Source organism: Falco rusticolus, chromosome 13 (genome assembly GCF_015220075.1).
Source record: "Falco rusticolus isolate bFalRus1 chromosome 13, bFalRus1.pri, whole genome shotgun sequence".
In the NCBI taxonomy this organism is placed as follows: Eukaryota; Metazoa; Chordata; class Aves; order Falconiformes; family Falconidae; genus Falco; species Falco rusticolus.
In genome coordinates, this window is record NC_051199.1 from 6,232,993 (window position 1) to 6,260,026 (window position 27,034).

The following is a 27,034-nucleotide window of genomic DNA, read 5'->3' on the forward strand; positions in this document are numbered from 1 at the left end:
CTTGACCACCTTGGCCTTGCGGAACCCAGAAAAGTCATCTAAACAAAACCTGCCATCCTCGGTCCCTCAATCATATGAGAAGCAGCAAACATGCTGAGTTAAGTGCAAGGTAAGCAGTATTTTTATTTGTTTAATTAGAATTTCTCATCAAATGAAAACAAAGAAGTGATTTACTGCAGAACTGGTACAGGTAGTTGTTGCATAAGTACATTCCTGCATATTTGGCTACTTTAGGAATGTTTTTTAATTAACAGTTTCTCTTTGGCTAAAGCAAACCGTAGAAAATAAGAAAGAAGTTTCACACAAGGACACTGCCGAATCCCTCAACTGCCAGATATTTTTTTTTTTTTTTCTTCAGGGAGGATTTTAAATTAAAAGCAGATTGCCTTCATTAGCGTTACCAGAAGCCATGTAACTGCCAAAGCTGACAGAAACACAACTGTGATTTGCAAATTTGGCAAGTGTCATTTTCTCTTTCTACAAATGCGGGTAATGTAATTCATATTAAGAGGGCTTTTGTGGGGGACACTATGCAAAGAACAACTCCTTCCCCAGAAATGGAAAAATGTCTCCAGAGCAGCGGGCTGAGAGCAGCGGGCACTCAGGATCTCTCTCCTTGTTTATTTTGCAAGAAAGCACACTGCATTAAATTTGTGCTGAGAATGGTCAGACAATAAGAGAGCTATGAACTGTCTTCTCCTGATGACTGAGCAGAATACAGTAGCAAGCCCGTAATAAACATTTCAACACTGTTCTTTGACATACAGCCATACTCGACCTTTCCATGACACGTTGCCAAACCCTCAGAAGCCATTCAGCATGGCTTCTCACTAAAATCCCGATTCTCTTTACTTCATTCTTGCTGAAAAAGCTGATAATATGCCAATAGGAAAGTTACGTTTCTACCAAGGGCAACCGTTTGCAGGCTTCATGGTCTGCTCCAGTCTCAGCCTTAGTGATAAGGGCAGAGTCTTGTTAGTATCTTCCCTCTCTTTCAAATTCCCGTGTGAATAGCTGCAGAACTGAGGGAGGCATGCGTGAAGCTGCCTGCCAGGGTGTAAGAGCAGGCAGCGACGGCTGAACAATCTGCTGTTCACTTTTAGAGTGACTCCGCACGTCCTGCTCCCCTCCCTGCCACGCTAGTCTCCTCTAACTTCTGCTGTCGGAGGAAAGCTTAATGCACATAACCAAGGTGCTTAAAAACATGCCGGTGTATTTTAGTTTGCGTTAGATGTGACACAGTGGGTGTTGGCTTTAGGGGGTAAACCAAGTTGCTGCTGTGAAAGCAAAGCGAGGGGGTGCCCCTGACCTGTGCACACTCTCCGGGGTCGGCAGCAGCCTCCTCAGCACCAGCACCCAGAAGCTGCCACCAGCACAGCGCAGCGGGACGGCTAACGCCTGCTACGTAGGGTCCGCTGAGCCTTCCACGATGAAAAGACAACAAAAGTTACAGGACGAAGAAACGAGAGAAATGAGTCGTCTCCAAACAGAACCCACATGCTCAGCAGCATGGCACTAGCGACCACAGCACCCCTGAGTGAACAAAGTATTTATTCCCCCAGCTGTAGCTGATATGGGAAGGTCTGAACACACTGTTAAAACTTTGCAGGAAATAGTTTAACACAGTAAGTATTACCGCAGTCACAAATGTGAAGTCTGTCTGTAGTAATTAGGACTGCGCTACATAAGATTTTATTAGACACCGTCTCATAATCAAGACAAAAATAGCTGTCTACATAGCAGTCGCCAGTTTAACCGTCTAAAAATAAAGTAACAAATGTAATGCCATGCCAGGCACAGAACCAACTGAAATAATACTAACCTATATTCAAGCCTGCAAAGGCAGCAGTGGTACATACGCCTACTGGCAACCTTCAATCTAACCTAGAGTTAAATGCTCAGTGAGTCTGCAATTTTGGTTTGTATCTTCAAAAGAACCGGAGAATCCAGTTCTGTCTCTCTAGTCCAACTCTCTTCCACCAGGCAGTGAACAGAGTTCATTATCCACTGAACTAACCACTAAGTAATGAGTTAACAATAATTAAACTGAAAGAGATACAGATTAAAGGAATTTATTATTCCCTGATCTGCCAAGCAAATTGTTTAGATACCTGAAATCAATGAGTAATGATGAAACAAAATAAAAACCCAACAAACCAAAAGAGCCAACAACAGGCTCATAAAAATCTGTTCGGTAAGGCCCGTGTATCTTCGTTAGGTTGAACAGCATTTTAATCAACAAACCCCTCCTGTCTTTATACATCATGAGAACAGAGGTAGAATGTGGCCCTAAATTATGCCGTTACTGTTTATTATTCATGTATCACGGGACTGATGAAGATGTATGGTCCCATTGTGCTAAGTACTGTATAGTGAAATATAGAGAAATAGTGAGACTTAGTACTCCAAGACTTTATAATTTAAAGACAAATTTAAACCCCAAGATATTGTAGTTTCATGACAGTAATGCACAGATGGAGATTGGAGATACAGACAGATTAAGCAAGTTGCCTAAGGTCACGCCAGACATGTGCCAGAGCAGAAAATTTGACTCTGGAGTACCAGCACAGGTTTTTACTCATGTAGGAGAACACTGCTTCTCCTCTTTGATTTCACCAGATGCCATATTTCATAAACTAATAAATAAATTCAAAAAATACAAATGTTACATGGTAGTACTGGAAGGATTGCCTTTCACGCCGCCTCCTCTGAAGACCATTAACAAAAGAGCTTTACTTACACATACACCCAATTTCTCTGTGTATGGCACAATTGCAGCATTCACACAGCATCACAGAATAATTTAGGTTGAACGGTCTTCTGCAGACATCTAGTCCAAACACTAGCTCAAAGCGGGGCCAGCTAGAGCAGGTGCCCCAGGGCCTTGTTCACTCAAACTCTTAATACCTTCAAGGATGGAGATGGAAATCCCACCACCTCTCTGGGCTCCCGTTCCGTGTTCAATCACTCATGTCAGAAAAAGTCTTTCCACATATGACATCAGAATTTCCCCATTCCAGCCCGTGTCCACCACCTCCCATGCCGTGCCCATGCCCTCAAGCCTACCTCCATTTTCTGTTCCCACCACTGAGTAGTTGCAGACAGCAACGAGATCTCCCCTAGCCTTCTTTCTTCTGGAACAAATCCAGATTTCACAGCTTCCCCGTGCACATCACGGGCCCTAGCACCCTAACCATATCCTGCTGGCCAGTGCCAGACCCGCTCTGGTACAGCCATGCCTTTCCTTTACGGACCAGCCTGAAACTGGACATCACGCTCCAGATGCAGCCCCACAGTCACTGAACAGAAGGGTATAAGGCACTACACACACTTTTTTTTTAATAAAGCAATATTTAAATAATTTTTTAAATAACTGCAAACAGTTAGTTTCCTTTCATCAGTTACTGTATTTTTATGTTTTCTAACTATACAAACCCTGCATCCCTCAGTTTACAAAACAACACAGGAATACCGGTCTTGCACACCACTTCTGGAAGTTTGCTGTTGCAGGGGTGTCAGCACACGCAGGCACACCAGGCTCTGAGTGCAACCGTTGCTCCCGTAAAAAATACAGGAAAGGGGCTTTTCAGATGTCTTATTCCCTAGCTGACAAAAAGGATAGCCCGATCAGCTTGAATGATGTAACATGCTCAAAATGTATCAGCGATAGCAGGATAACACAAGACACCATGCTGCTGGATGCACATACATCAGCAGATATATTTAGGAATTTAAGTCCTAAACCCTGTCACAGAGTGTATTGTAACAGTGAAAAATATTTAATGTATAACTGTGACAGGAGATTGCTTCCCTGCAACACAAACAGTAGCAACAGTGTTACATGAAGAAAAACTCAAGCCCCCAGACAGCTGATCCAGGGTAGTGGGAGAACTAATACTGCATTTAAACACAGTGGCTTTCATTCCTGGTTCACAATTGATACCTTAAAATAAACAGAGAGGAAATACCTTCTGACACGAGAGCAAAGTCACAGCTTAGGCTTTATTTATTTATATTTGCTGGCACCTGTGAAGATTTACCAATGAAAATTTCATTTTACTTAGTTCTGCAAAAGTGCTATCAACATTTGGTTTAGGTTTCCGTTGAGCGTACTGTCCTATAGAGCAGCACAATCAGTCCACTCAGCAGCAGGCAGCCATCCTGACATGAAAGGCATCTGCGTGGCGTGGAGACATTTGGGGCTTTAAGTGATCCCACAACTGAACAGCACAGCACACATGGGTACAGCAAAACACGCTGACCTCCACGCTGCTGTCCAGGATGGGACAATCCAGTTATGTGCCAGGAACAAGCATGGCTCTGTACCTAACCGCCCACCTTCATCTTGGGAGGTTCCTGCATATCTGAGCTCAGGCAGGGATGTCTCATCCCACAGGGACATTGACACAAGCAAGCTGCCATGGGAGCAGCCCCTCCACAGCTGGGACTGAACCTGCAGAGAAGCAGGCCCAGACCGGGACACATCCCCTCCTCCAGCCAAAACCAAGAATGGTCCAGTCTACATCTCCCAGAGCATGGGCCCAAGAGCTGCTTGTCAAAATTCCCCTTCTGGAGCTACAACCCCACGTACGGGCACAGACACTTACACATATAAATATATAAAACCCATGAGCTGCTTCCACTTTCTCGGCAATAAACCATAACCTCTCTTATGGCGCTATTTCATGCAACAGCAGCAGTCAGCTTTTCAAAAAGACGTAGCTGTATGCTCCATCCCTTTCAAACACAAAGTTGTTCTGGATGCTAATGGCACCTTTATACCAACGCTGAAAGTAAAGCAGAGGAGCCCCGGCTTCACACTGGGATGAGGCATTCCTCCATTTAGAGACATATTTAAAGCCATACCAATGATTCCTTGTGCACTGCGAGAGCAAAGGTGCACGCTACATCAAAGTACACGTGCTGCATCATACCTGATTGATTACTTACCCAGTTGCACAACAGGTGTGAGTTTGTGAACACAGGGCACGTGGCCAGACCACGCTCTCACCCATCACAAGCCCAGCATACACCCACCATGTGCCTGCGAAAGTTTGGATTTTGGAAACACAAGAAACCTGCCACAAGTCATAGAATCGTTTAGGTTGGAAAAGACCTTAAGATCATCGACTCCAACCCTTAACCCAGCACTTCCAAGTCCACCACTAAACCATGACTCTAAGTGCCACATCTACACGACTTCTGAACACGTCCAGGGTTCTCCACACCACCTCCGCGGACAGCCTGCTCCAATGTTTGACAAGCCTTTTGGTGATGAATTTTTTTTCTAATATCCAATCTAAACCTCCCCTGGCGCAACTCGAGGCAGTTTCATCCTGTCACTCGTTACCGGGGGGGGAAGAGACTGACAACCACCTCGCTAGAGCCTCCTTGCAGGTAGTCATAGACAGTGATATTTAACATGGCAAGAAGTGGCTGTGACACTTCACGGACAGAGAAGCGAAGAGCAGGCCACCAGCACACCACACGCCTGGGGCTGGACATCGGTTACCTAAACAAGTCCCTTTCTAGCATGAGTCAGCTCCCTTATACTCTGTAACTAGTCAAGTAAAACGCTTGCCAGGTAAACCTGACCTAAAGAGCAATTTACAGCACTCTGCTTCACTCTCCCACACCTAATTCCAGCCCTCTACGTTCAACATCATTTTGACCATCTTGCATTAATCTGTCTAATAAGCAGCATCACATATTTTCACCCCATATAAACTCTAGCATACAGAATAATTTAAGCTACATTTTCCACATCTGAACTTTTTCTGCCCCTAATGTCAACGTGTAGCAGAGAGAATCAAGTTATTGCTTACTATTAACTGACCAAATAAAATCAAATACTACTTTCCAAGACAGCGTAAGTCCGACAGACGCTGTTCTAAATCAACTTAATGTAAAGCCTACGAAGAGGACAACTGTGCAATCTCACCTGGGAAGACACAACGTGGTATCTGCTCCCTGCCCCAAGGACAGCACCGAGGAACAAGGGGGTTTCCCCACTCTTTCACTCTGCACAGGGACTGCACTACCTGACACGTTACAGAGATTCATCCATCTGTTTATAGAACATCATACCACTTCTGGCTTCTCTGGGCTCAAATGCATTTAGAGAACACGCTTGTGGCAGATAGAAAGGCAAAAGGCAAACTGGAACACTTCTCTGACCTCCCGGGGCACTTCCCAGTACCCACCTCCACCCCACCCCCCAACACCAGCCCCCAAAGCACAAGTAGTCGGGATGCTGCTGCATCCTACCACGATCCAACAGGATGGGGCACAGGCCCCGTGGAGCCTGCGGCTGAGCCGATGGCACTTCTACCCACGGGTTCCCACTATTGTGCAGCCCTTCCTCAAATTCACAGCAGATGAGTCTCTAGCTACGGTTTGGACTTAGAGAGCCTCTCTTAATAAAAATACCAGCCTCCTCCTCCCTCAACATGGAAGCCTCTATGAGACCTCCCACAAATGAAAGGGCAATGAGACTGGGCTTTTTTTTTTTTTTTTTTTTTTTTTCCAGGGCTTGTTTGGTGTTCTGTCACAAAGCCAAACACATGTTTCTAAAATCTAAACTGGTTATACAACTGTTTTAAACTCATGCAGCTGTGCGGAGCAAGCAACTGCATCAGGGGAGACGACCACTGCTCTTTTAAGGCACTCGTACATCTAGGGGCTAGAGTTTTATAAATCAAACTTCCCACGAGTTACTCAAGCTCGCTCATTCCAATTTAGTGTTTATGGTAGAGGAAACTGCTGAAAAAAAAAAGCAAAGCGAGGTGGCTTTTCCACCTTCATGGTGAAAATCTGCATCCATATGGGGACTGGGAACAGACCTCCCTCCTGCGAGACCCACATGGTAATTACAGCACCCAGCTTCCACCCTCCAGCTTATCTGGGGAGATGGCAGGAACCGATAATAGATGCTAATACAGAAGCCTCCTGCTTTGCCACTCATACAAAGTTCACTTTACACTGTGCTTGGCCATTGCCTCAGGATCAGTTATACAACCAAAGCACTGCAAACTTTACTGCAACAGCGTGAACGGTGAGCAGTGGAGACTGAAGTAGCCTCCTTTCATCTACATTTTTACAAACGTAAAATTAATATTAATTTCTGACAGTGATTTTATTGTAGATTTTCATCGTAAATAAAAATACAACTAGAAGAATTTCTAAAATATTAATATTTTAGAAATGTGCCTGTCTGCTCCAGCTACAAGGCAAGAGACTTGGATAAAACTAGTGGAAACACTTCAACTAAATTACACAGTATAGTTTTACAGTCCTATAAAATACCAATTTTTTGCAAGCCCAAACTATTTGTCATACAGTATTTGCATTTTAGTCATATATAAGATTGACTGTCTGCATAAGTACTATCGTGTTGCTCCCTGAGACCACAGTAAAACTTTTCTGTTGTTGTTTTCTTTTTTTCAATACTTCAGAAGAATGCATGGCAATTTAAAAAATTGTTTTACTTGTGTTGCTAGCATAGGAGTTTATAACAGCTGGATAATTCTGTACTTTTGATTCACGCTGCACTGTATATGAAAAGGCACCAAAAATTAAATTAGTTTTATAATCTCTGTACAGTCAACATAATTGTGATTAATGTATTTTTCTGAAACTCAGAGCAAGCGCGTTGTAACTGTCACAGCACACACTGCTTATTCAACCTGTAAGAAAGAGGAAATAAAGAAGTTTTCCAATCTGAAGAATTCCAAGTAAAACAGGAACACATTACTGCAGAAGTGACTGACCCAGCTCACAGCTCTGTCACGCATAGACACGCATTTTAAGTGTCTACAGTCTAAAGCTTCATTATTTTTTGCAGAACAATCTGGCAACGGAGGTAACCCGATTCCCTGGGAATCAGATGTTACTTAAAGACAGGTTTCACCTGTCACAGATAAAACATATTCTGAGCAACAAAGCGTCAGGGTATACGGACTTCAGAGCAGAGGGCGGTCTGTCCTTCTCGGGTAAGAGGCGGGGGGAAAAAGGAAATTTTCTGCTTTCGTAGAGTTTTGAATTTTATTTTTTGTAACTTCGAGGGGAAATGTCCTAAAGCAATGGCAGCTACAGCAACTTAGTACAAACAAACTACAAAACATGATGGAATAATCTTCAAGCAACGGCTACCAGGGTTCCTGCAAGACCCTTCCCTAGGTCCCTCCCCATCACGATGGGGCAGAGTTATCCTCACAGCTGTCAGGAAGACTCTCTTAATCCTCGTTCCATAGTCAGGAAGGCAAGAACATGACTTTTTCCAGGCATATTTTAAGATGAAGAGACTCTGGATGGGCTTGCTCAAGGCCACCACCCAAGCAGCTGGCCTGCCTGCCCCACCAGGGTGCCCACTAAACCTCTTCATCCTTCTGAGCATCTGAAGGATCCCTGAGAGAGATGGCCCAACCCTGACCTAACCTACACAGGCGGGAACAAGGAGGGGCTTGCTTAGGATTTTCAGAGAGACTTGACCTATACAGAAAGTTCAAGCAGGGCAGATGAAAGTCAGCGTCAAGTGCCCTCCCCAGCTTCACTGTTGCGCAACCACAAACAGCACGTCCACCTCCTTTCAGAGGTAACACTCGACTAAGGAAATGCCCTTCCACAGGAAAAAACAGAGGTTTTTCTGCAGCACGGAATGCTGGAGCCAAGCCCTGCTGTGTCGCAGCACTGAGCGCCGGGAGCCGGCTGCACCCTGCCGTGGCAGGGCAGGATGCTTCCCGGAAAACTACTCTCTGCAGGCACTTTTGTACTGCTGCTCCGCGCAGGAGCAACACGTGCATGTACCACCTTAGAAGCTGCCTGCAGATGCCCTGCTTGCAGGAAAACAAGGAATCGCATTTGAAGGGAACGTATGCCCTGTTACAGAATGAGGCAGAGCTGGCGGGGCTAACTGTACACTGGAGCAGCACGCTGCCTTGATGCCACCCCCTTCCGGGTCGCTATCTGCCCGACACATGTACACAAAAGCACCTCACAGGACAAAGAAAGGAACCCAACATATAGAAATATATCACATTCAGTAGAGGCCTGGGCAGCAAACAGAAATGAAACGTTGCCCTCCAAGGAAGCCTGCAGATTCCCACAGACTCGGGATGTCTATTTCCCTGGTTTTCCCCCTGTAATTCCCAGCCAGTATTTCCAGCTGAACGCTGAAAGCAGGTACGAAAGTTCTCCCTATGCCAGTGACACCTGCCAATCACCCTCCCACCTCCCCTGCTTCCACAATCCCGCAAGACAAGTGATAGGACCCCCCCGGCTGCTGCCAGGAGACCAAACGCACAGCGCCGGCCCCAGGCACACAGTGCCGAGACCACAGCACGCAGCAGGGTCGGGATTATTGCCCAGACCAACAGCTCTGAGGCTGGGGCCATCCTTTTATCCTGCCTTCACTTTCCATACTGTGCCTAATGCAATTCGATGCTGCAATAAAAATAGATGATACTTAACCCCCCTCCCTCGTCCCTGAGCAGCGGTGGGGAGGGTGCGGAGCCTGCGCTCAGCTGCTGCTGCTGGGCAGGTGCTCCGTGGCCTCTGTTTTCAGTTATCACTGTTGTGACCCACGAAGAAAATAAAACCTCTGGCTCTAAATACACATTTCTGATTATCAAGGTAGCAGCTCCCTCCTCGCCTTTGGTTAAGTCAAAGCATACATAATTATTGAAATTACCCAGAGGAATATAACTATCTGGTCCCCTCAGTCTGAGATGATTGTACGGAAAGCACTAGAACATTAAACCAACTGTTTCACAGTCCCTGCCAAAAGCCACACATCTCCTATCAAACTCATCCAGCGTGTACAGAGATTGACACGTGTTCTTAAACAAAGCAGGGCACTTACAGGGCAAGAGATGAGGTGAGCTCTGCAGGTTCACACAGGGGCAGAGGTGGTGGGCGTCTTCAGTTATAGAGGCATGCAAATTTTTTTCTTTTTTTTAAAAAAAGAAAATATCAGCCTTTTGCTTCACCAACAAAAGAAGCTGTTGAAATAGTTTTGTCAGACACAGCTGATAAGGATAATTATGTGGTGAGAGCTTAGTCATCCATATCACAGTGACAGAAAGGCAGATTCTCTTAAAAATAACGTCAACACCACAAAACACCGAAGAACATCAAGAGCATAAAGCCTGGCAGATTTCAGAGGTGCCTTAGGTAAGCACCGGGGCTGCCAGGGCTCGGGCTCCGGCGCCTTACCAGCCGCTAGAGGGGGCCTATTTTTCTCCATAAATCGAATTTTCCTAATTGTTCTGTAGGCACACATGCTGCAGTCACGAATTAACAAAACAATCGCAGAGCGTAAAATATGTACATGCCTATGTATATTTTAAGTTAAACAGAAATGGGGATGCGCAACCTCCTCTAACGCTCGCAGCAATACGCTTACCAGATGGGAGAAAAGGCACAATTCCTTGTGTTTTGCCTCATTAGAAACGGCACTCTAAACCAAGCAGGCTACAAAGGCCATTCCGATTCGCCCCTAACAAATTCATTAGCGTAAATGGGTTGATATTGCATTTGCGAGTTCACCGTATAGCAACTAACCTTGAGAAATCCTGTCTGCCTTGAGTAACTAACTACAACCCAAATATAACAACAACCTCAAAAAGCGCTGGAGCAACAACAGAGTGTCCCCTTTCAATTAAGAAGTAAAGAACTTCCCCTAGGAGCGGAGGAGCCCCAGATTTCAGTTTTCAGACCACAGATGCAAGTTTGCCCATCTTTGCATTTACGCCTTTTGTGCTGCAACTGCTAGAACATAAAATGCCCTCCAATACTGGGTTTCATTACCCTCTTCAGACTTGGAGAGCCTCGTCAAGTCCCACTCTGTGCCTGGACTTGTTCTCTAAGTAAAGCTGTTTGGAGAAGCATTAGCCAACACATGCACTTGACAATGTTTTCATTACAGCCTATAAGGACCAAAAGATTTAAAAAATTATCCTAAGCCCTTTCAGCTAAGGAACGAGGGAAGCATTCATGTGAGATATGTGACGGGATGGGCAGCAATATGGCCTGGCAAGGTCCAGATGGCTTTTTTTTCTGCACACTCTTTCGCTGTGTTACACCCATCACCCGTGTCAACAAGCTAACCTAGCAGCGAGCCAAGTCTAGGAAGGATTAATTGCAGGAATAAACAAACCAAAGCAAAAGCCTAGCCCAAACAGTGAGCAAGGGCCAAGCACATCCATGTCAAATCACATCTCTCAAGTCTTCTCCAGTACTTGAGAGAACTCCCTGTGCTTGAGACACTGGGGAGCAGTCACCCAGCCAGCATCAGGAACCTTAAACCACTTCACTGTCAGCACAGAGAGCCGGGTGTCCTCCCCGAAGCACAGAATTTTCTGCCATCGGCTCGCTCTCTTCAGTCACAAACCATGCTGTGAGCCCAAGAGCAGCCCTGAGGCCAGCACTAGGAGGTACACCTAGGGCAGCGCACCTCTCTCCCTCCGTCACCAGGGTAGGGGACCTGCAACGGGGAGATGCTGCCGGGTAGCAAGAACGTTGAGAAAGCTGGAACTGAGGCTTGCCACCTCCAGATGACTCGAGAGCAAACAGAAGAACTAGAAGCTTTCAAATGTTTTCTTGTGTTTTGTAGCAATCTCAGAAGGGGGGTACGGGTCATCCAGCCAGTGAGTGGGAACACTGTCCAACACACAGGAAAACTTTGCTCCGGTTAGTATGTCTTATGGAAGCAAGTGTCATAACTTTCATAAACCCAAGGGGTAAGGAGCGTTTCCCCCAGCATTAGCAGCTTTCTTCCAGGCAGGTCTTTGAGACTCTGGGTGTACGTCTGTCTGTCAAGATTACTAATACGGGCAGACGCTTCTTTCATGTTTGGGAGTTTTGCCATTGACTTCAAAGTAGTGAGATATAACACCTTGTGTATTCCCTAAACACACTTAATAACAGCACCCGACACATTTAAAGTGCTTAGACATGTTAAAGGCATTGTACAACATTAGCAAAAAACCAGGAAACCCTGTCTAGGTGGTTCATGAGAAATCTGGTAAGCCAGGAGTCTAAGCCTGAATCAGATGCTTATCTATTAGCCAGCTAATAACTGTGTGACTGCTTCTTTAACTGATCCGTACAAGTCATAAGCAGGGACTACCTTCTGGTGAGCTGTGGAGACTTCACATTACTCATAATCCTCTTAAATCATAACAAAGAATAGAGATTAGAAGGTGGAAAGCGTGCAGTAAGTGTTCTAAAACCAATATAAACACAGCCATCTCAGCCTGAGTCACAGCCTGCATCATGGGAGCTTACTGAACTCCTTTTGAAGTCAGGTTCTGGGGGTGCAAGCAGCGTGTGGTTTGGCTCCCGGTGCCAGGCTGGTGTGAAGGCAACACACACCAAGTAGCACCTGGAGCCAGTTCATAGCAGACAGGAGCAAGGTCAGCGTAGCATGGCAGCACCACTGCGGGGGCAAGGCTGTGGGGCTATGAAATTAGGCTGCCCCTTTGCTTCAGGCAAGCAATGGAAAGAGAAGGAACAGCAAGACCCGCCTGGAGAGGGACAAAGCGAAGGGCCTTTGCCTCCAGAGGGCTCAGAAATAAGACAAAACCATGGTTCCTGAGGTAGCTCTTGAACCTCTCTGACAACATGGAACAGGCCACCATGAGGAAACCTCAGCACAGGTCCAACCGGAGCCACCACTGAACCGCCTTCATCAGCATTTCTTAACTTGGCCAAAAGTTGTGATACGTCGATGTGTATGCACTTAGAGGTGTCAGTCAGGTGTAACCTGACAAGGCTCCACACAGATTACAACCCCCACGGTCAGCAAGCTGAATCTAATGCTGCTGAAACCAGCCTTAAGCCATGATTTATTTTGAAAAAATGTGGAATTACAAACTGCACGATCCTGTATTTACCACATGTGGGGATACTGCAGGAGCGTCTCAAGACTCTTCTCTTTGTAGAAAACAAACCCAGCACCAACTTCTGCACTAACCTGCACGACTGCTAAAAAGCATATTCGATACACAACACTATAAGGACCATTTCTGAGGTCAGCGTTAACGTACATCAGTGTTTTAACTGTACTGGGTAAGTACTACAGCAACAGAAAAGCACGTTCCTGAGTGTGTATCAGTCAGAAGGTACACATCATAATTACCAATGAAAATCATTAAGTCCGTTAACTCTTCTAAGTACTGGGCTAATAATATCAGCAGCAGGTTTATGTGTGGAGCCTTCTAACCCCAAGCACTTCTTCATATTACTTTCCACGTGGTATTCCTCAAGTTTTCGTAGCATTTATCCACAGACTTTCTCTGTTTACAGTAACAGAGATGCCCAGCTTGATACTATAATTTTACCTACTGTTGCTTAAGACTGCCAGCATACACGCAAGTAGCAACAAGCAGTAGGAAACAGAACTCCTGGCTCCTAGAAATCTGTGTGTCCTCTGTCACTTTTCGAACCTCAGCCACTTGTAAGTACAAGGTGCTTTAGTTGCCGCTAACCTGCAATACGCAATGCTTGTAACCATGGCTGATGCGAATCTGAATGACTGCCCCTGTAGTACTATCTGCGCATACGATGCTGCAGCCATCTCCACGAGTATTTGTAAACACGTAGTCTTCCAAGAACTTTCCACTTGAAACATGACTGCTAACGTATCCACATTTGTAGTAATTAGATGCAAATGTATAAAAAGCCACTTTCTTGTTCAACAGAACTACTATTCTATTAATAGTGACGTTCAAATGATTTTGAAATTCCCCACTGTTTAACTTCAAGGACTGCTCATTTTATTTTGGAAATTTACTCTTGGTTGCAACTTGACAAAGAAAGTATTAATTTGTTCACATTTATGAGACATGAGTACGGTTCAGCCTTTTCCATTCATGGGTCAGATAATGAATTGGTTTCCCTGGAAAACTACACAATGAAATATTCAACATAAGGCATTCTGTAGCTTAGATGTGAACTACAAACTGCAATTTTACTGGGATGTCCCTGTAGGTTGGCTTTGGCACGTACGCCTGCATGTTTTATGCTTTGTCTGAAGGAGGAAGCTCCCACAAGTAAGGAGAAAGCCCTCGGATATGGGTCACAAGTCGGTGTATCAAAACTTAGAAGAGAATGAAGAAAAAAAACCCGACCCAACAACAATACCTCAGCATATTTCCCCCATGCTTTCAGGAAAAAAAAAAAAAAGAAAAAAAAAAAGAAAAAAAAACCAACCAAACAACCCCACATAAACCAGACCTTGAATATTCTTTGGTATTTCAGTGGTTTTCTGCCAAGAGGAGGAAAGCAACCAAGGCTCGCCAAAGCCCGAGGGAAGGCAGGGGACACTCTGATGTAGGTTGTCCAGCTTTCCTCTGTGCTTTGCACGCTTGACACAGGGTCGGTTTACTCCCGTTTCATTTTTAACAAGTGACAAACGCCATTTATAGGTTCGTTTCCCATCCAAAAGAAGATTAAAAGAAATCAATTCTTCTCTCTCCTAACCCTGTGACATTTTCCAGCTCCAACGCCAAAGCCCATTCCAGTCTGATTACCCTGATTCCTGAACCAAAACCCTGAGCCCATTTCAACGGTCCTCCCAACAGAAGAAACGAGACAATGAAAAAAAGAAGAAAACCACCCCCGAACACTCGGCGCGATAACCCCCACCCAGCAGCTTCGGTCGCATCGCCCCCCCCCCGCCCCCCGCCGCTGGAGAGACCCTGCCCAGCCCGGGCAGCGGCTGCACGGGGTGCTGCATGGGAAAAGGGGGTGCTGCACGGGGAGGGGGTGCCGCACCGGGGAAAGGAGGGGTGCCCGACCCCCGGGAAAATCTCCCGGGTCCAACTTCTCGCCGCCCAGGACCCGGGACAAACTCCAGCGGCGGGTGGCGAGCGCGGCCCCCCGCACCCCGCGCCGTGCCCGGGGAACCCCCCCTGCCGCTCCGCGGGACTCACCGGAGATCTCGGCCTGGGGCACGCCGCTGAGGCTGAAGCCCTTGGCCCCATACAGCTGCCGGACCTCGGCGCAGCTCCTCGCCTTGCTGCCGCTGTCACCGCGAGCCGGGGCGGAGGCGACACACAGCAGCCAAAATCCCCACGGGAAGAAACGCATCCTTCTCCGCTGGCCCCGCCACCTGCCGTGCGAAGGGCAAAGCCAAGGTCCCGCGGCGGGCAGGCGGCCGGGGGCCCCGGGCGGCGCGGAGCCGGGCGGCGGGGCTCCGGGGCGCGGCCCCCCTCCCCGGGCAGCCGCGGCGGGACGGCGGGCGGGGGGGAGCCCCGGGTCGCAGGCGCTGCCGCTGCCCGCGGCGTGCGGGGAAGGCGCCGGGGAGTTCGATCCTGGGCACGGCCGCGGAGGAGCGGCGGGCGGGGGGGGGCAGCGATCCAAGTTTGGCCGGGTCGGGCCGCCTTCACGCCCCGGAGCGTGACCGCGCAGAGGGCTTTTGTTCTTAGCGCGGCTGCATCCCCGGGCAGTCCCGCCGCGATGCTGCCGGCTGCGGCGCCGCCGGGCCGGGCCGGGCGGAGCGGGGCGGGGCGCGGGGCGGGCGGCGGGGCTGCTCCCGGGGCCGGGCTCGGCGGGGCTGGGCTGGGCTCGGCGTGTCGGTCCGCTCGCCGGCACCGCTCCACCTGCGCGCCGAGCCGGGCGGCGGGGGAGGCTCCGAGCGAGGCCGGGCTTCCCCCGCCGGACGTGGCATCACGCCGCCCCGCGCCAATCCCGCGCAGGGCGCAGCCCCCCGCCCCGGGCCCGGCCCCGCCCCCGCCCCGCGCCCCCGCCGCGGGCTCTGCGCACCGCCCGGCCCGGCCCCGGCCCCGGCGCCGCGGGGCAGAGCCGGCCTCCGGCTGGGCGAGCGGCGGGGGGTCTCGGCCGCGGCGGCAGCCCCTGCCCCGGCGGGCTCAGAGCCAGCCCTGGGGCGCGGGCAGCCTCGGGCACCGGGGGGCTGCGCGCCGGCCTCAGGCAGGGAGGTAGCGCAAACGGGCGCTGTACAGCCCCCCCCCGCCCGCCCGGTGCGTAGCCTGAAGACCCCGAGTGTCCCCAGGTTTGGTGGATAACGACCCCTTGGAAGCCCTTACACAGCACGTCGGCAGAGCGGTGAGTAGCATCGTCCCAGCCGAGAGCAGGGAGAGCGCCCCGCTTTAAGCGCAGCTGTGGAAAGAGGCGACCTTCAGCTACTGAGCCCCAGCTTTGGAGTTTAGTTCCTCCAGCAGCCTGCCAGCTCCTGCAGCTGGTGCCCCTGCAGCTCTGCCAGCCACGTCCCAAACTGCTTCCCACAGAACGCAGGCACCTGTCATCACCCGTGTCTCCAGGTGATGCCGCGGGGTCTCCCCCCAGATGAGGTCGTAGGCTTTGGCCGGTGCCTACAGCACTTTCCACAGCAGGGAGGGGACCCAAAGGTCCTCTGCATCTTCTGAGAGCAGCTGTTTTCTGCAGGAAAAGTAGAGGGCATGTACCCTTGCCTCAGCTGAAGCATTCCTGGGAGCTTACACCTTACTAGGCATCAGCAATCCCACACAGAAAGACCACCATGCCCTCCGCCCAAAAAAAAACAAAACAAAAAAACCCCCAAAACAAAACCAAAAAAACCCACCAGCAAAATTTATTAGAGATTGTACATTTTGGACCAGTCGCTCAGACATGCAAAAATATGTGGGAAAGTTGGGTCGTTCACCTTGTTGCTTCAGAACTGCTTGTTCTCCCGAGGAATGAGTAAGGGAGAAGTAAGTGATGGCAAAGGGCCCCAGGGAGGGGAAGGATGGCAGTAGGGAAGAGACAAGTTGTTGCTTTCCTATGAAATCACCTAGTGATTTCCTATCAAATCTTCCTAATTAAATTCATCTACGAGATAGAAAAAAGCAGATTAAGGGGATCTAACTGCGAAGACAGGGAGAGTTTTGTAATGAAAATCATGACTAAGGTGACACATCATTACCACCGAAAGTTAAAAACTATGAGTCGGATACACCCCATACACCCAAATCTTAATTCTTCTACAGATGACATTATGCTTTCTGGTGTTTTGCTGCATCTCTCAGAGATGCACAGTTTAGAAACCAAAGGCTTACAGAGTCCCAGCAACTTGGGGGACACTTGCTTTGTGGGTTTTCTGGAGCATGGAAATGGGTCTTGTTCCTGGAAATAACATGGGGAAAAGATCTGCCATGGATAATGTAAAGTCTGACCTATCCTGTTTTCAAATGGGATCTCTTTTGTAAATGCAAGAGTACCGCACGCATAGCAGGTTACCAAGTACGTTATGTGTCACAAGGTTATTTCAGCTCTTACTTCTGGGTATTTATTCTAATTTTATAGCCATAACCCTTTCCCCACCCCAGGCTTTGAACACATCATTCAGAGACCTATGTGAGGGATCTCATCTAATTAATCCAACTGCCATGACAGCAGAAATCAAGCACCAGAGGAATCCATACAGCTACTTGCCAGCACTACAGGAACACCAGGATCTTGGTTCCCCCTCTTGGAAAATCAGAGGGAAAATCAAATACAGACATGCAGTTAACAATGCTCTCACTCGGGTCTGTCAAGGGGAATGAACTCCAGGAATGCAAACTCCAAAGAGACAAAGTGCTTGGTTGAGAAGGAAGGCAGAGTCATAAACCTCTTATCTGGTCTGGCCGCTAGAGAATGACTCGAGGTGACACAGGGGACCAGAGTAGTACCTAATTTTCTCTTTTCCTTCTCAAAGCCTGGCGTCGGCTACTCACCGCCGTTGTATATCGAGGGCTTGCTTCCAGCTCTGCCTGAAGCACCCTTGGGAAAGCTCTCTGTGAGCTACGGCTGCAGCAGGAAGCCTTCCGCAGTCATACAGCTGCTGAAGTGCACTGAAATGCTAACTGCTGACAGGGGAAGAACTGGGACTGAAACCCTAGGGATCTGGCCTTGGGACCATCCCCCGAGCTAGAGATCGTTTCACAGACCGAAGTATTTCCCTTCTTTACACACGTCTCACTTCCCCAAGCTGAGTGATAATAGTGCCCATGGCAGGGACTAAAATCATATCATTCCTGATAAAATCCTGAGAGACCGCAGCACACACTCTGCTTATTCACATGCGCTCTGCTATTCCCATGGTGAAATACTGGGCTACCAACTGCCAGCACAGATCACATTGCCCCAAACCTCTGTGATTAGGTGACCATCATCACTTACCTCCTAAATAGGGATAAGAGCGCTTCTTAGCTGAACACCTGTCTGTGAGGTGCTCGCATACTATCATAATGAGAAGCTTATAAGTAGACAAAATAAAAATAACCCTGAACTGATATAAGCTCTTCAACAAAGAAGCTATCTGCAAGTCTAGACAGGATCCAACCCTGAGCAAACAGATCTTAAATTATGAGGCGCGTCTATTTGTTTTGCTGTTAAATTTGTATGCAGACACAGGATTTGAGCTAGGTACGTTTTAAGCAAATTGAAATAAACATCTTCAAAGTGTCATGGTGAAAATGTATTTTTGGCTTCCATTATAAATTTGATGTCTTCTGTGTGTATCTGAGGACCAGATCCACACATTCTGAACATTCTCAGTTATAAAGAATGGAGCTTGGCAAAAAGTGAACAACAGATTGTCCAATGACGGGCAGAAAGAGCTAGAACTGGGGAAGATAAGAAAAAGCACAGTAAAACACAAAGATGAGTAGACAAAATGCAGAGGAGGAGAAAAGCACACAGCTAGCCAGCAGGATAGTCAGAGGAAGACAGAAAATCCATCCTGCTGTGGAGATCACCTCTTGACAGTCCCAACAAAAAGTGCTGCCCACTGAAAAGCTGATCCAAGCATTATGAAGAAGCAATAATGATGAAGAAGAGCCAAATCATCTGGCACAAGTGGGGAAGGCTACCCTTTAAAAAAAAAAAAGTGAACAGAGGCTTTGTACAGCCTCAACTTTCACAGGGTTGTCTTGTTTCTCTAGCACTGTCCACAAGTTTTGCAATGCAGTGGACATGCCTCTCTGTTTCATATGGATGCAAATCAAGAATTGCACAGGCAGCAATGCAATTACACCCACCAGTCCTCCAGCTGTTTCCAAAATGGACCTATGCTGAGTTACAGCCACCTGGAGTCTGACAGCAAAACCAGAACAGGAGAAAACCAAGATAACCTTATCAAATTGCATTGTATCTTTGAAGCTGCGTAAAAGAATAGAGCATTCCCACGTGAATTCAGTGGCGTTTCTACCTTTTTCACTATGCGTCCAGTACAGAGCTCACACAGAATGGGGAGTGGGGAGGGAAAGGAGAGAGGCAAAGCATAAGTGGGCTACAGCTTCCTCCCTCTCACCAAAGTCACGTCATGAAACCCTCAGCACCTTTCCCTCAGCCAGTTCTACACTACTTTTGATTCTGCGGAAACATTAGAAATTCTGGCACCTTCAGATTACAAATTTTCATCAAAGTAGGAGTATCTCAGTACCTTTTCCGCCTCTTTCTTTTAATCTCTGCTATATCTGTCTCCTACAGGATTCATGAAAGCTGCCCCCCTGTTCCCTGCCCCCTCAACATTGGCCGGTGTTCAGCAGAAGCTGGACATGTGTTTTGCTGAGTCAAATCTAATTAAGTTATTCAGAGGATTTACTAGATTACACCTTGCTATCTATAGCTGCTTACTTCTTCACTGGATCTTCCTTCATTAGAAATCCAGCACCTCCTCCTGCCCTCTGCACATTTCCCTGTGAAGCTTTTCTGACCTGCGCAGGAAGCGCATGTGTGGTTGTTTCGGTCACCAAAAATATCAGATCAGCCCCTTTGAATGACTGATTAATCCAGCCTGATCTCAACTGACTTCGTAAGAAGCCATTTGCCACACAGAGATGATAAGGCTTGTTAGGATTTGTGTGTTCAGATTAATTAATCAAGAATATTGTTTGATAGATGTACAGAGGTGGGGATCCTTCCCAGGACTTCAGGGAGCCAGATTCCAGACCCAGGCCAAGGATGATCTCAATTCTGGCTGCTGAGGAATAGAGGAAGGGGGTCTGCACCGAGGACAAGCGCAGCAGCATATGCCGAGGCTCGGCCAACCTGCTGTTCGACCCTTCGGTGGAAGAGACCAATTCCCTTTTCATGCAATGCTTAATTCCCCCGTGTGGCTAGTACTCTGCAGAGGGAGGTTCTGAACAGCTAAATAATTTCAGAGAGAGAATCTGGCTAATGCGGGTAATTGCCACTCTGTGCTATGGTTCAAATTGAACAACCCAATTTTACAGCAGCGACTTAAAGGAAGGTATTGCTTTAATGACCTCTTACAAATGACTCCACCCTGCAGGACTGTACTTGTATTGTATATGAGTCAGAGATTTCCCAGTAGAAAGAAGTCTTAAAGGCCAAAAAATAAATAAATGCCATAAACTCATTAGAGAAACTGCTGCTAATTGGGTCTGCCCCAGGAAGTACATTTCATCCTTTCTGGACACGACGTTCAGTAAAGCTTTTCCCACTCCCAGCTCCGCCAAAACATATGCAACAATGAACAAAGAATATGGACGTGGCACTGAATCTGTTTTATGTTTGATAAGCAGAGCTTAGCTCGATAGTACGAAATGGCTCAAAATTGGCCCCAAAAATACGAGGTTAGAGATGTGTCGTTTCAGCATGCCACTGCAGTGATATGTAGATTTCTCCCACTTCCTGCAGAAGTTGCAATCGAACACCTTCCTCCTATCATTCAAGAGGTTATATTCAGAAGTTGACCATTTTTGAAAGGGATTTTTCAAATAAAAATCTCCCCTCGTTCTCACTGTCTGATCAGTCTCTGGGCATTGGCTTAAGAATGCCCATGGGACCCACACTGCGTCTGGGTGAGTGCTAGCTCAGCAGCGCATCCCTGACCATTGGTCCAAGGCACATGGAAGTGGGACAGACATCCTGCGCTTCTGCGAGAAAAAAAGTTACAGCCATGGAAAAAGAAATGTGTGAAGTTGCAATGCAGGCATCTGGCAACACTAATGGAACTTCTCAGCTGACACTTCATCCTCAGATGTTGCTACATTAAACACTACAGGCTAAAGCACTTAGATGAATTAATACAATTATCTTGCGTTCTGCTCAAGTGTGTGTTTTTTCCCTCATATCCAGTCAGGTACAGTGGAACCTGCTTTTCTAAAGAAACTGGCTGTGAGGAAACACTGACAACACTGTACTGAAAAACACTGAATACCTTCAGTTGTGAGCAGAGGCTCCCACACTCCAGACTTTGTCTGACCAAAGAAAATAGGCAGTGCTGAGTGTGCAGTGCAGGTAACAGCCAGAGGTGCAGGTAAAGCAGGTGGAAACACCAGGTAGCTGGCAGGATGGCTAACAGCAAATGCTCAGCAGCCTTTCACACTTGGGGGAGAAAACCTGACTTTGAGCTTGGAAATGCATCCTTCCCATGCTTTTTTCTCTGCATTGTTAGTAAGATAATTACTAGGTGACACACATTTTTTGATGTGTGCCAGCTTCACTTCTGATATAACTGGACACATGAGTAGAGTTACAGATGGAATGGATTTGGGCCAGCATGTTTTTCATTTTAAGATGTATGGATTTTGCAACACAAAGCCAGTGTATGAATCCGCTATGGCTACATAAGTTTAAAGGTGCTCAGAGACCAAGTCCTCAGAAGATAGTGTGATGCCAGTGAAGGTACACCAGTTTTTCCAGGCTGAGGATTAAGCATCTTTATAATCCAACGTTGTTGTGTAATGTTACTGTCTCTCTGGGTACTGTTTCTTTGGTCAGGACCACATAAACATCCAGTGCTGGATTCTTCAAGATGCCAGACAATGCAAACCCATCTTCTTAAGATTAAAAATAGAGCTCTTAATCTGATTTTATTTCCTCAACCTGCTAGAATCCAGAGAGCATGAATACCAGGAGATGCAGAGACACTGGGTATTAGAAATGATAGAACTCACCGGGACACTTAGTTCTTCTATAAAAGGTTTTCTCTTTGATGGCTGATTTGTTTTTACAGGGCTACTTTTGAGCATCACCTTGAAAATAAATTGTTTGTAATAGCTATGTATTTTTACAGCACATACATAATTTTGCCTTAGGCAGGACATTTCGTCTGTGGCTAAAGGAGCAAAGCTTAGTTCCTTTGCCTCTATTGTAGCAGATGCCAGGGACATTGCTTTTTAAAGCATTTTAAATAGAAGTTGGGGGACTGGGGGACCCTGGATCACACTTTCAAATCTTTCTCCCTGCCTTACAAAAGCTAAGCAGTTAGGTCCAATGACTCACTCACACTGACATTTTTGGGAGAGAATGATGCCTTTTATAATAACATTGATATTCCTCCATTGATGTCTCAACACGGGCTAATTTAGAAAAGAAACATGTAGTGCAAGGTTGAAAGGTCACAGGCCAGCCAAAGAACTCATGAGATCATGGGACCATGAAAGAGTCTCCGGCTTTAAAATAAAATAGCCTTTTTTCTTTTTATTTCTTTTTTTAAGGAACAGACAAACTTTTCTGAAAGGCCAGGAATTTAATCTGAGCTCTTCTTTCACATACTGTACAAATAAAAACTACACTGCAGAACTACTTGGGGGGGTTCAGTAGTTTATCTCCAGAGGTCACTTTAATCTATATTGAGTAGGGAAAGAGAGGGAGAAGGAAGGACACACATTTACTTTCGGAAAGCTGCCAGACCTCTTTAAGCTCTGATGTTACCATTGTCAAGCCAACACCCTTCTTAGATTTTTCTCCCCACCGTCTGCAATGCCTCTGCAGTCTAGTGAGTGTGAAATTAAATTATGAAATATTGGATTATTTGTGGCTGTTGCGTTCTGCTCTATCCACACTGTTCTTTTCCTTCTCCCAGTCTCCTGATTTTTCCCTGTCAGAGCTAAGGCGGGGTGCTCACGCTTACAATATAACACATTTACTTCAATGTAATGAATTTACTTCCATTGTGTTCTCTAGAATGATGTTTGCACCCTCAACAGATTTTAACACAGATTCAGGTTTGAGACGAAAATCAGGGCCAGGTTTTCTGGCTCTGATTCCTTTAAATGACTGCTAACCCAAGACGTATTCTTTTTTTTTTTTTTCGTCTCTAAAGAAGATTCTATCAGTTTCTTCCCACTATTAGGTGTATATAAAACCAATTACAGTCAGATGGAGACTATCTTTCAGATTCCAAATGAAACAGAGCATCCTTTCCTTTATAAAGGAACCTGAAAACATTAATGTTGTATTTAGAAATGGATTTGCAAAAACACAAGAGGCCCTAATGTGTTCCCTCTTCCCTCCAGTGCAGCAGCAGCTAACAAATATTATTTGTTGATGTAATATATATAAACCATATATCGTTAGTATGAGAGTTTGTTATTAAACCAAGGCAATTAGACATGGAGTGCGTTCATAACTGTAGCTGCTCAATCTGAAAAAGACAAAGTGGCTTCCTAATGGAACATGCAATTGATAAGAGAAGAAATTATTCTTTCATAGCTCATGTCTTCAAAATTTAAGAAAATAAAGACTAGCTCCTCCAATGAAGCACTGTACTTTAGCCTTGCTGTGCTCCCAAATTTTCATAATAAAATACTTCATTTCTCTGCTTTATTGGCTCTTGGTTTTGTAACGTTAACAAGGTTTATAAACTCTAAGGTAACCAAGTATGAGGCACCTGTAAAGCTTACTGACCAGTGAGAAGAATTTACTTTTGGGACGTACCCAAAACCACTACTAGAAACTGCAAGCATTTGATTAACCGAGTGAGGACTTGTACTGGATACCAGTATATCCATCGAGTTCTCTGCTTAGAAGACTGATCCAAAGTGCTATTTGCAATCTCTGACTGCCTGTCCTTCCTAACTCCATCTTGGTGGAAACAGGAGGCTGTCTCAACATACAGAGACACAATCCCCTCAATTAAGAAGCTAATGCAGTACTTGCCTGTAAAAAATTGTAACCTCCCTTCCACTGTGAATCCTGTTGCAGGTTAACCCTGGTAGGCAGCTAAGCACCACATTGCTGCAAACCCAGTTCACAGCCCTAAGTACTCACTGTTTTCCCAGGCAGGATGCTGTAATTCATTTCTTTAAAAGTCAGAATACAGTTCAGGGCATTTTTGGCATCTGCTTCTCACAATGTCCCGTCCCGTGTCCGTCGTCGTCCCCCCCCCCCCCCCCATTTCAGAGTTAATTTAGTTAGTTACTATCATGAAGAATTTGGCAAAAAATATTAACCCCGAACCATTGCAGTCCATGCAGCACTCATCATGAAAATAATTCTAAAAGATCTCCACTTTCACTCCTATGGCCTCCGCTACTGTAAATGCATGTGCTGATGACCCTGCAGGGAATGACCCTGCAGGGAATGACCCTGCAGTGAGCCCCTCAGTCCTCCATTAGCAAGTCTGTGTCACTAACATCTCTGTTACTGCCATCAGCCTGATAGCTCCAGTTCATTTACAAAAGCTAGTATCAGAATTTAGAGTAGTTCACCTAACAGCTGCTGTCGCTCCCATGTCCTCAAGGCAGACGAAAGTTGACCCATCTATGGCTGCCATTGGCTTGATAGGTCACAAGGTGAAAGCACTGTGCGGTCAGCCCACAGTGGCCTCCTTGAGTATCAAAGCACAGCAGTGTCTGTAAATCCTTATAAATTATAGCAGTACACTATCTAACCTTCTTATGTAGGCTTAGACAATTTCCTCCCTCCTCCCATTGCTCATTTTCCACAACTCACAAATGTCTGTTTCACACAAACAAGAAAAATGAGCTGGCAAACACGCTGCCCATAACTCAATTTCAAGGCAGAGAAATACAATTTTCCCCAAATCTTTCCTTCCTAATGTTTTGTGAAATGAACTGTTTAAAACTATCTATTGAGAAGGAGCTGAAAATCCTTCCCTTTAAAAAGTAGCATAATAAATGTACTCTTCAAGAGATGCAGCGCAGCCCACAAGAGAAAGTCCCCTTTTTCTCCATTTATGGGTTTTGATTAAGCATTCTGTTCATATGGATTTGGATGTTTTGATGTCACCCTTTTAACTGTTGCTTTTGTATATGAAAAGCAAAATTGGAGATAGCCAAATGCAAAGAAAAACTGCAAAATTATCTTTCTTAGCTTAGTAGGGATGGCTGGAATCTCTTTTCTCAGACAAACTCCCCTTAACATCAGTGGGAATTTTACATAGTGATTAAGCACAGATATCACTCTAGGCTGGAGAGATCCTGAGGCACAGACTGCTGGAAGCTCAGTGTGGAAGCACTGCTATAAGTTCTTCCTTATAAACACACTAGTGGCCATTGTCAGAGATAGCCCTTTGGTCTGACCCGTTCTCACGTACACTTTACAGAGTCTCAATTTACTAATATGGTTATCTGCAACCGTTGTAAGTTACAGTGACATCAACAACAGCATTAAGAACTCAGGTGACTCCCAGTGAGGCTTCTTTGTGCACTGAGGTGCCTCAGCAGCAGCACCTTGGTTTCCCAGGATCAAGCAGCTTAGCTCCAGGGAGCATGCACGCCTCGGGTGGTGATGCTGAGGACTAACTCCTACCTCTCTGCCCTGTCCTGCAGTGTGCAAGGAGCCTCCTGTGAATGACTGGGTGGTCTCAGCTTTCTTGGCAGTCCGGAGGAGTGAAGTACATCTATATAGTTAGGATTACATTTGGGGCCGTAATGGATATAAAAAAAATTCTGAGGTATCTTAATGCCTTTGGTGTGGTTCCTCTTCCCAAACTGATGTTTGTTTGTATGACACACATATAGTGATGCCGGCAAAGAACACTAGTTACAGATACCCAAGGAAGGTCACAACACCACTTGATTCATCCATCACAACGGTACCCCTTAGCACATGGGTGCAAACCCTCCAGTCACACTGTATGTTATCTTTCTCTTCTCCCACACTTCATGAATCTCCCTGCTTTCCCTGCCTACTGGTTTTGTTCTTTGCTCGGCTAAGGAGCTGCTATTAGGATGCTCTTTCTCCTGTTTAGGCAGATTGCTTTGCCTTTCTAATGCTCCTCCTGATCCTGCCAGGTCAGGGAGTGTGTGGATCAGAAAAGGAACTGAACTCACATCTTCTTAAGAGCAATCACAAAACCTGCGGTGGATGAGCTTTCACTTGCCTTATTCTGTATTCACTCAGCAGTGACCCACAGCTACAAAGAGGTTTTGTTTGTGTGCAATAATCAAGAAAGTCAGGAACTCACCTCAGAACTTGCCATGGAGGACCGCTTGTAGCCGTAGCACTGACTCAATGATACATCAATTAATTTGATTGATAGGGTTTATAGAAGGTCATAAGGGCCCTCCTGAGAACCAAAATCAAAAGAAAATAAATCCAGATATGAAGGTACCCTGTGTCTTTCTAAAGCTTTTCTTAGTTGGGAACTAAGCTCATCTACTTTTAATTTCATATAATGAGAAAGCACAGACTTACCTTAGTAAGAACACAGCAAATATTAATTAAGAACCAGAAAGTAAAAAGAATGACAGTAGCTACCAGTGAGGATAACTCTGAGAGTTTGGGGTTTAGACTGTATAAGGCTGAAAAAATAATAATAACCAGAAAGCATGGAAATTAAAAGCCATGCTTGTTAATTAGAGGATATTGAAAGCAGCAGGTTGATGAGAAATGTCCACTTTTTACCTGTGACAATGGAGACAACTCCTTCCTAGAATTAAATCTCTGGTCTTTCTGTATGTGGTCCTGTTAGAGCAGAGTACTAACGAAATCACTATGTTAGATCACTTAGTTTAGCATATGCAAGAATTGGATTGTGCTTTAACGTACTGAGGGTTGTCCCCTAAACCATGTGGTGGTTTTAAACTGACCTCATGGAGCTAAAACACCCATTTGTAAGAAACTCTGTCATAGAAAAAATGGAAATTCTATCACTATTGTTCCTACACTGGCAGAATTTCAGTGGGGACACCTGACAGACTGACTGTATCTGCATCTGTGGCTTCCTTTCCCGCTGAGCTAAAGCAGTTAACAGCAACTGAAGATCTGCATCATGCTTCTGGTTTCAGGCAGAAACCTATTTTATTAGGAGCACAGAGACAAACAAACTATAAAGAAAACTGCATAAAAGCTT

General features: G+C 46.2%; 1 protein-coding gene across 2 annotated transcripts in view; it reads right to left on the bottom strand.

Moving 5' to 3' along the window:
• The window catches only part of GPC1 (glypican 1), a 222,277-nt gene extending 196,035 nt beyond the window's left edge, over positions 1-26,242 (bottom strand). The window contains exon 1 of one of the 2 annotated variants that reach the window (XM_037407431.1): positions 26,147-26,242. Coding sequence is in view for 1 of the 2 variants with exons in the window: in XM_037407430.1 (XP_037263327.1) it covers positions 14,934-15,090 (157 nt within the window). In the remaining variant the exon portion in view is untranslated. Of the gene's footprint in view, positions 1-14,933; positions 15,583-26,146 lie in introns of those variants that run through there. The other variant, XM_037407430.1, reaches the window with a different exon arrangement.
• Between the last annotated feature and the right edge of the window lie 792 nt (positions 26,243-27,034).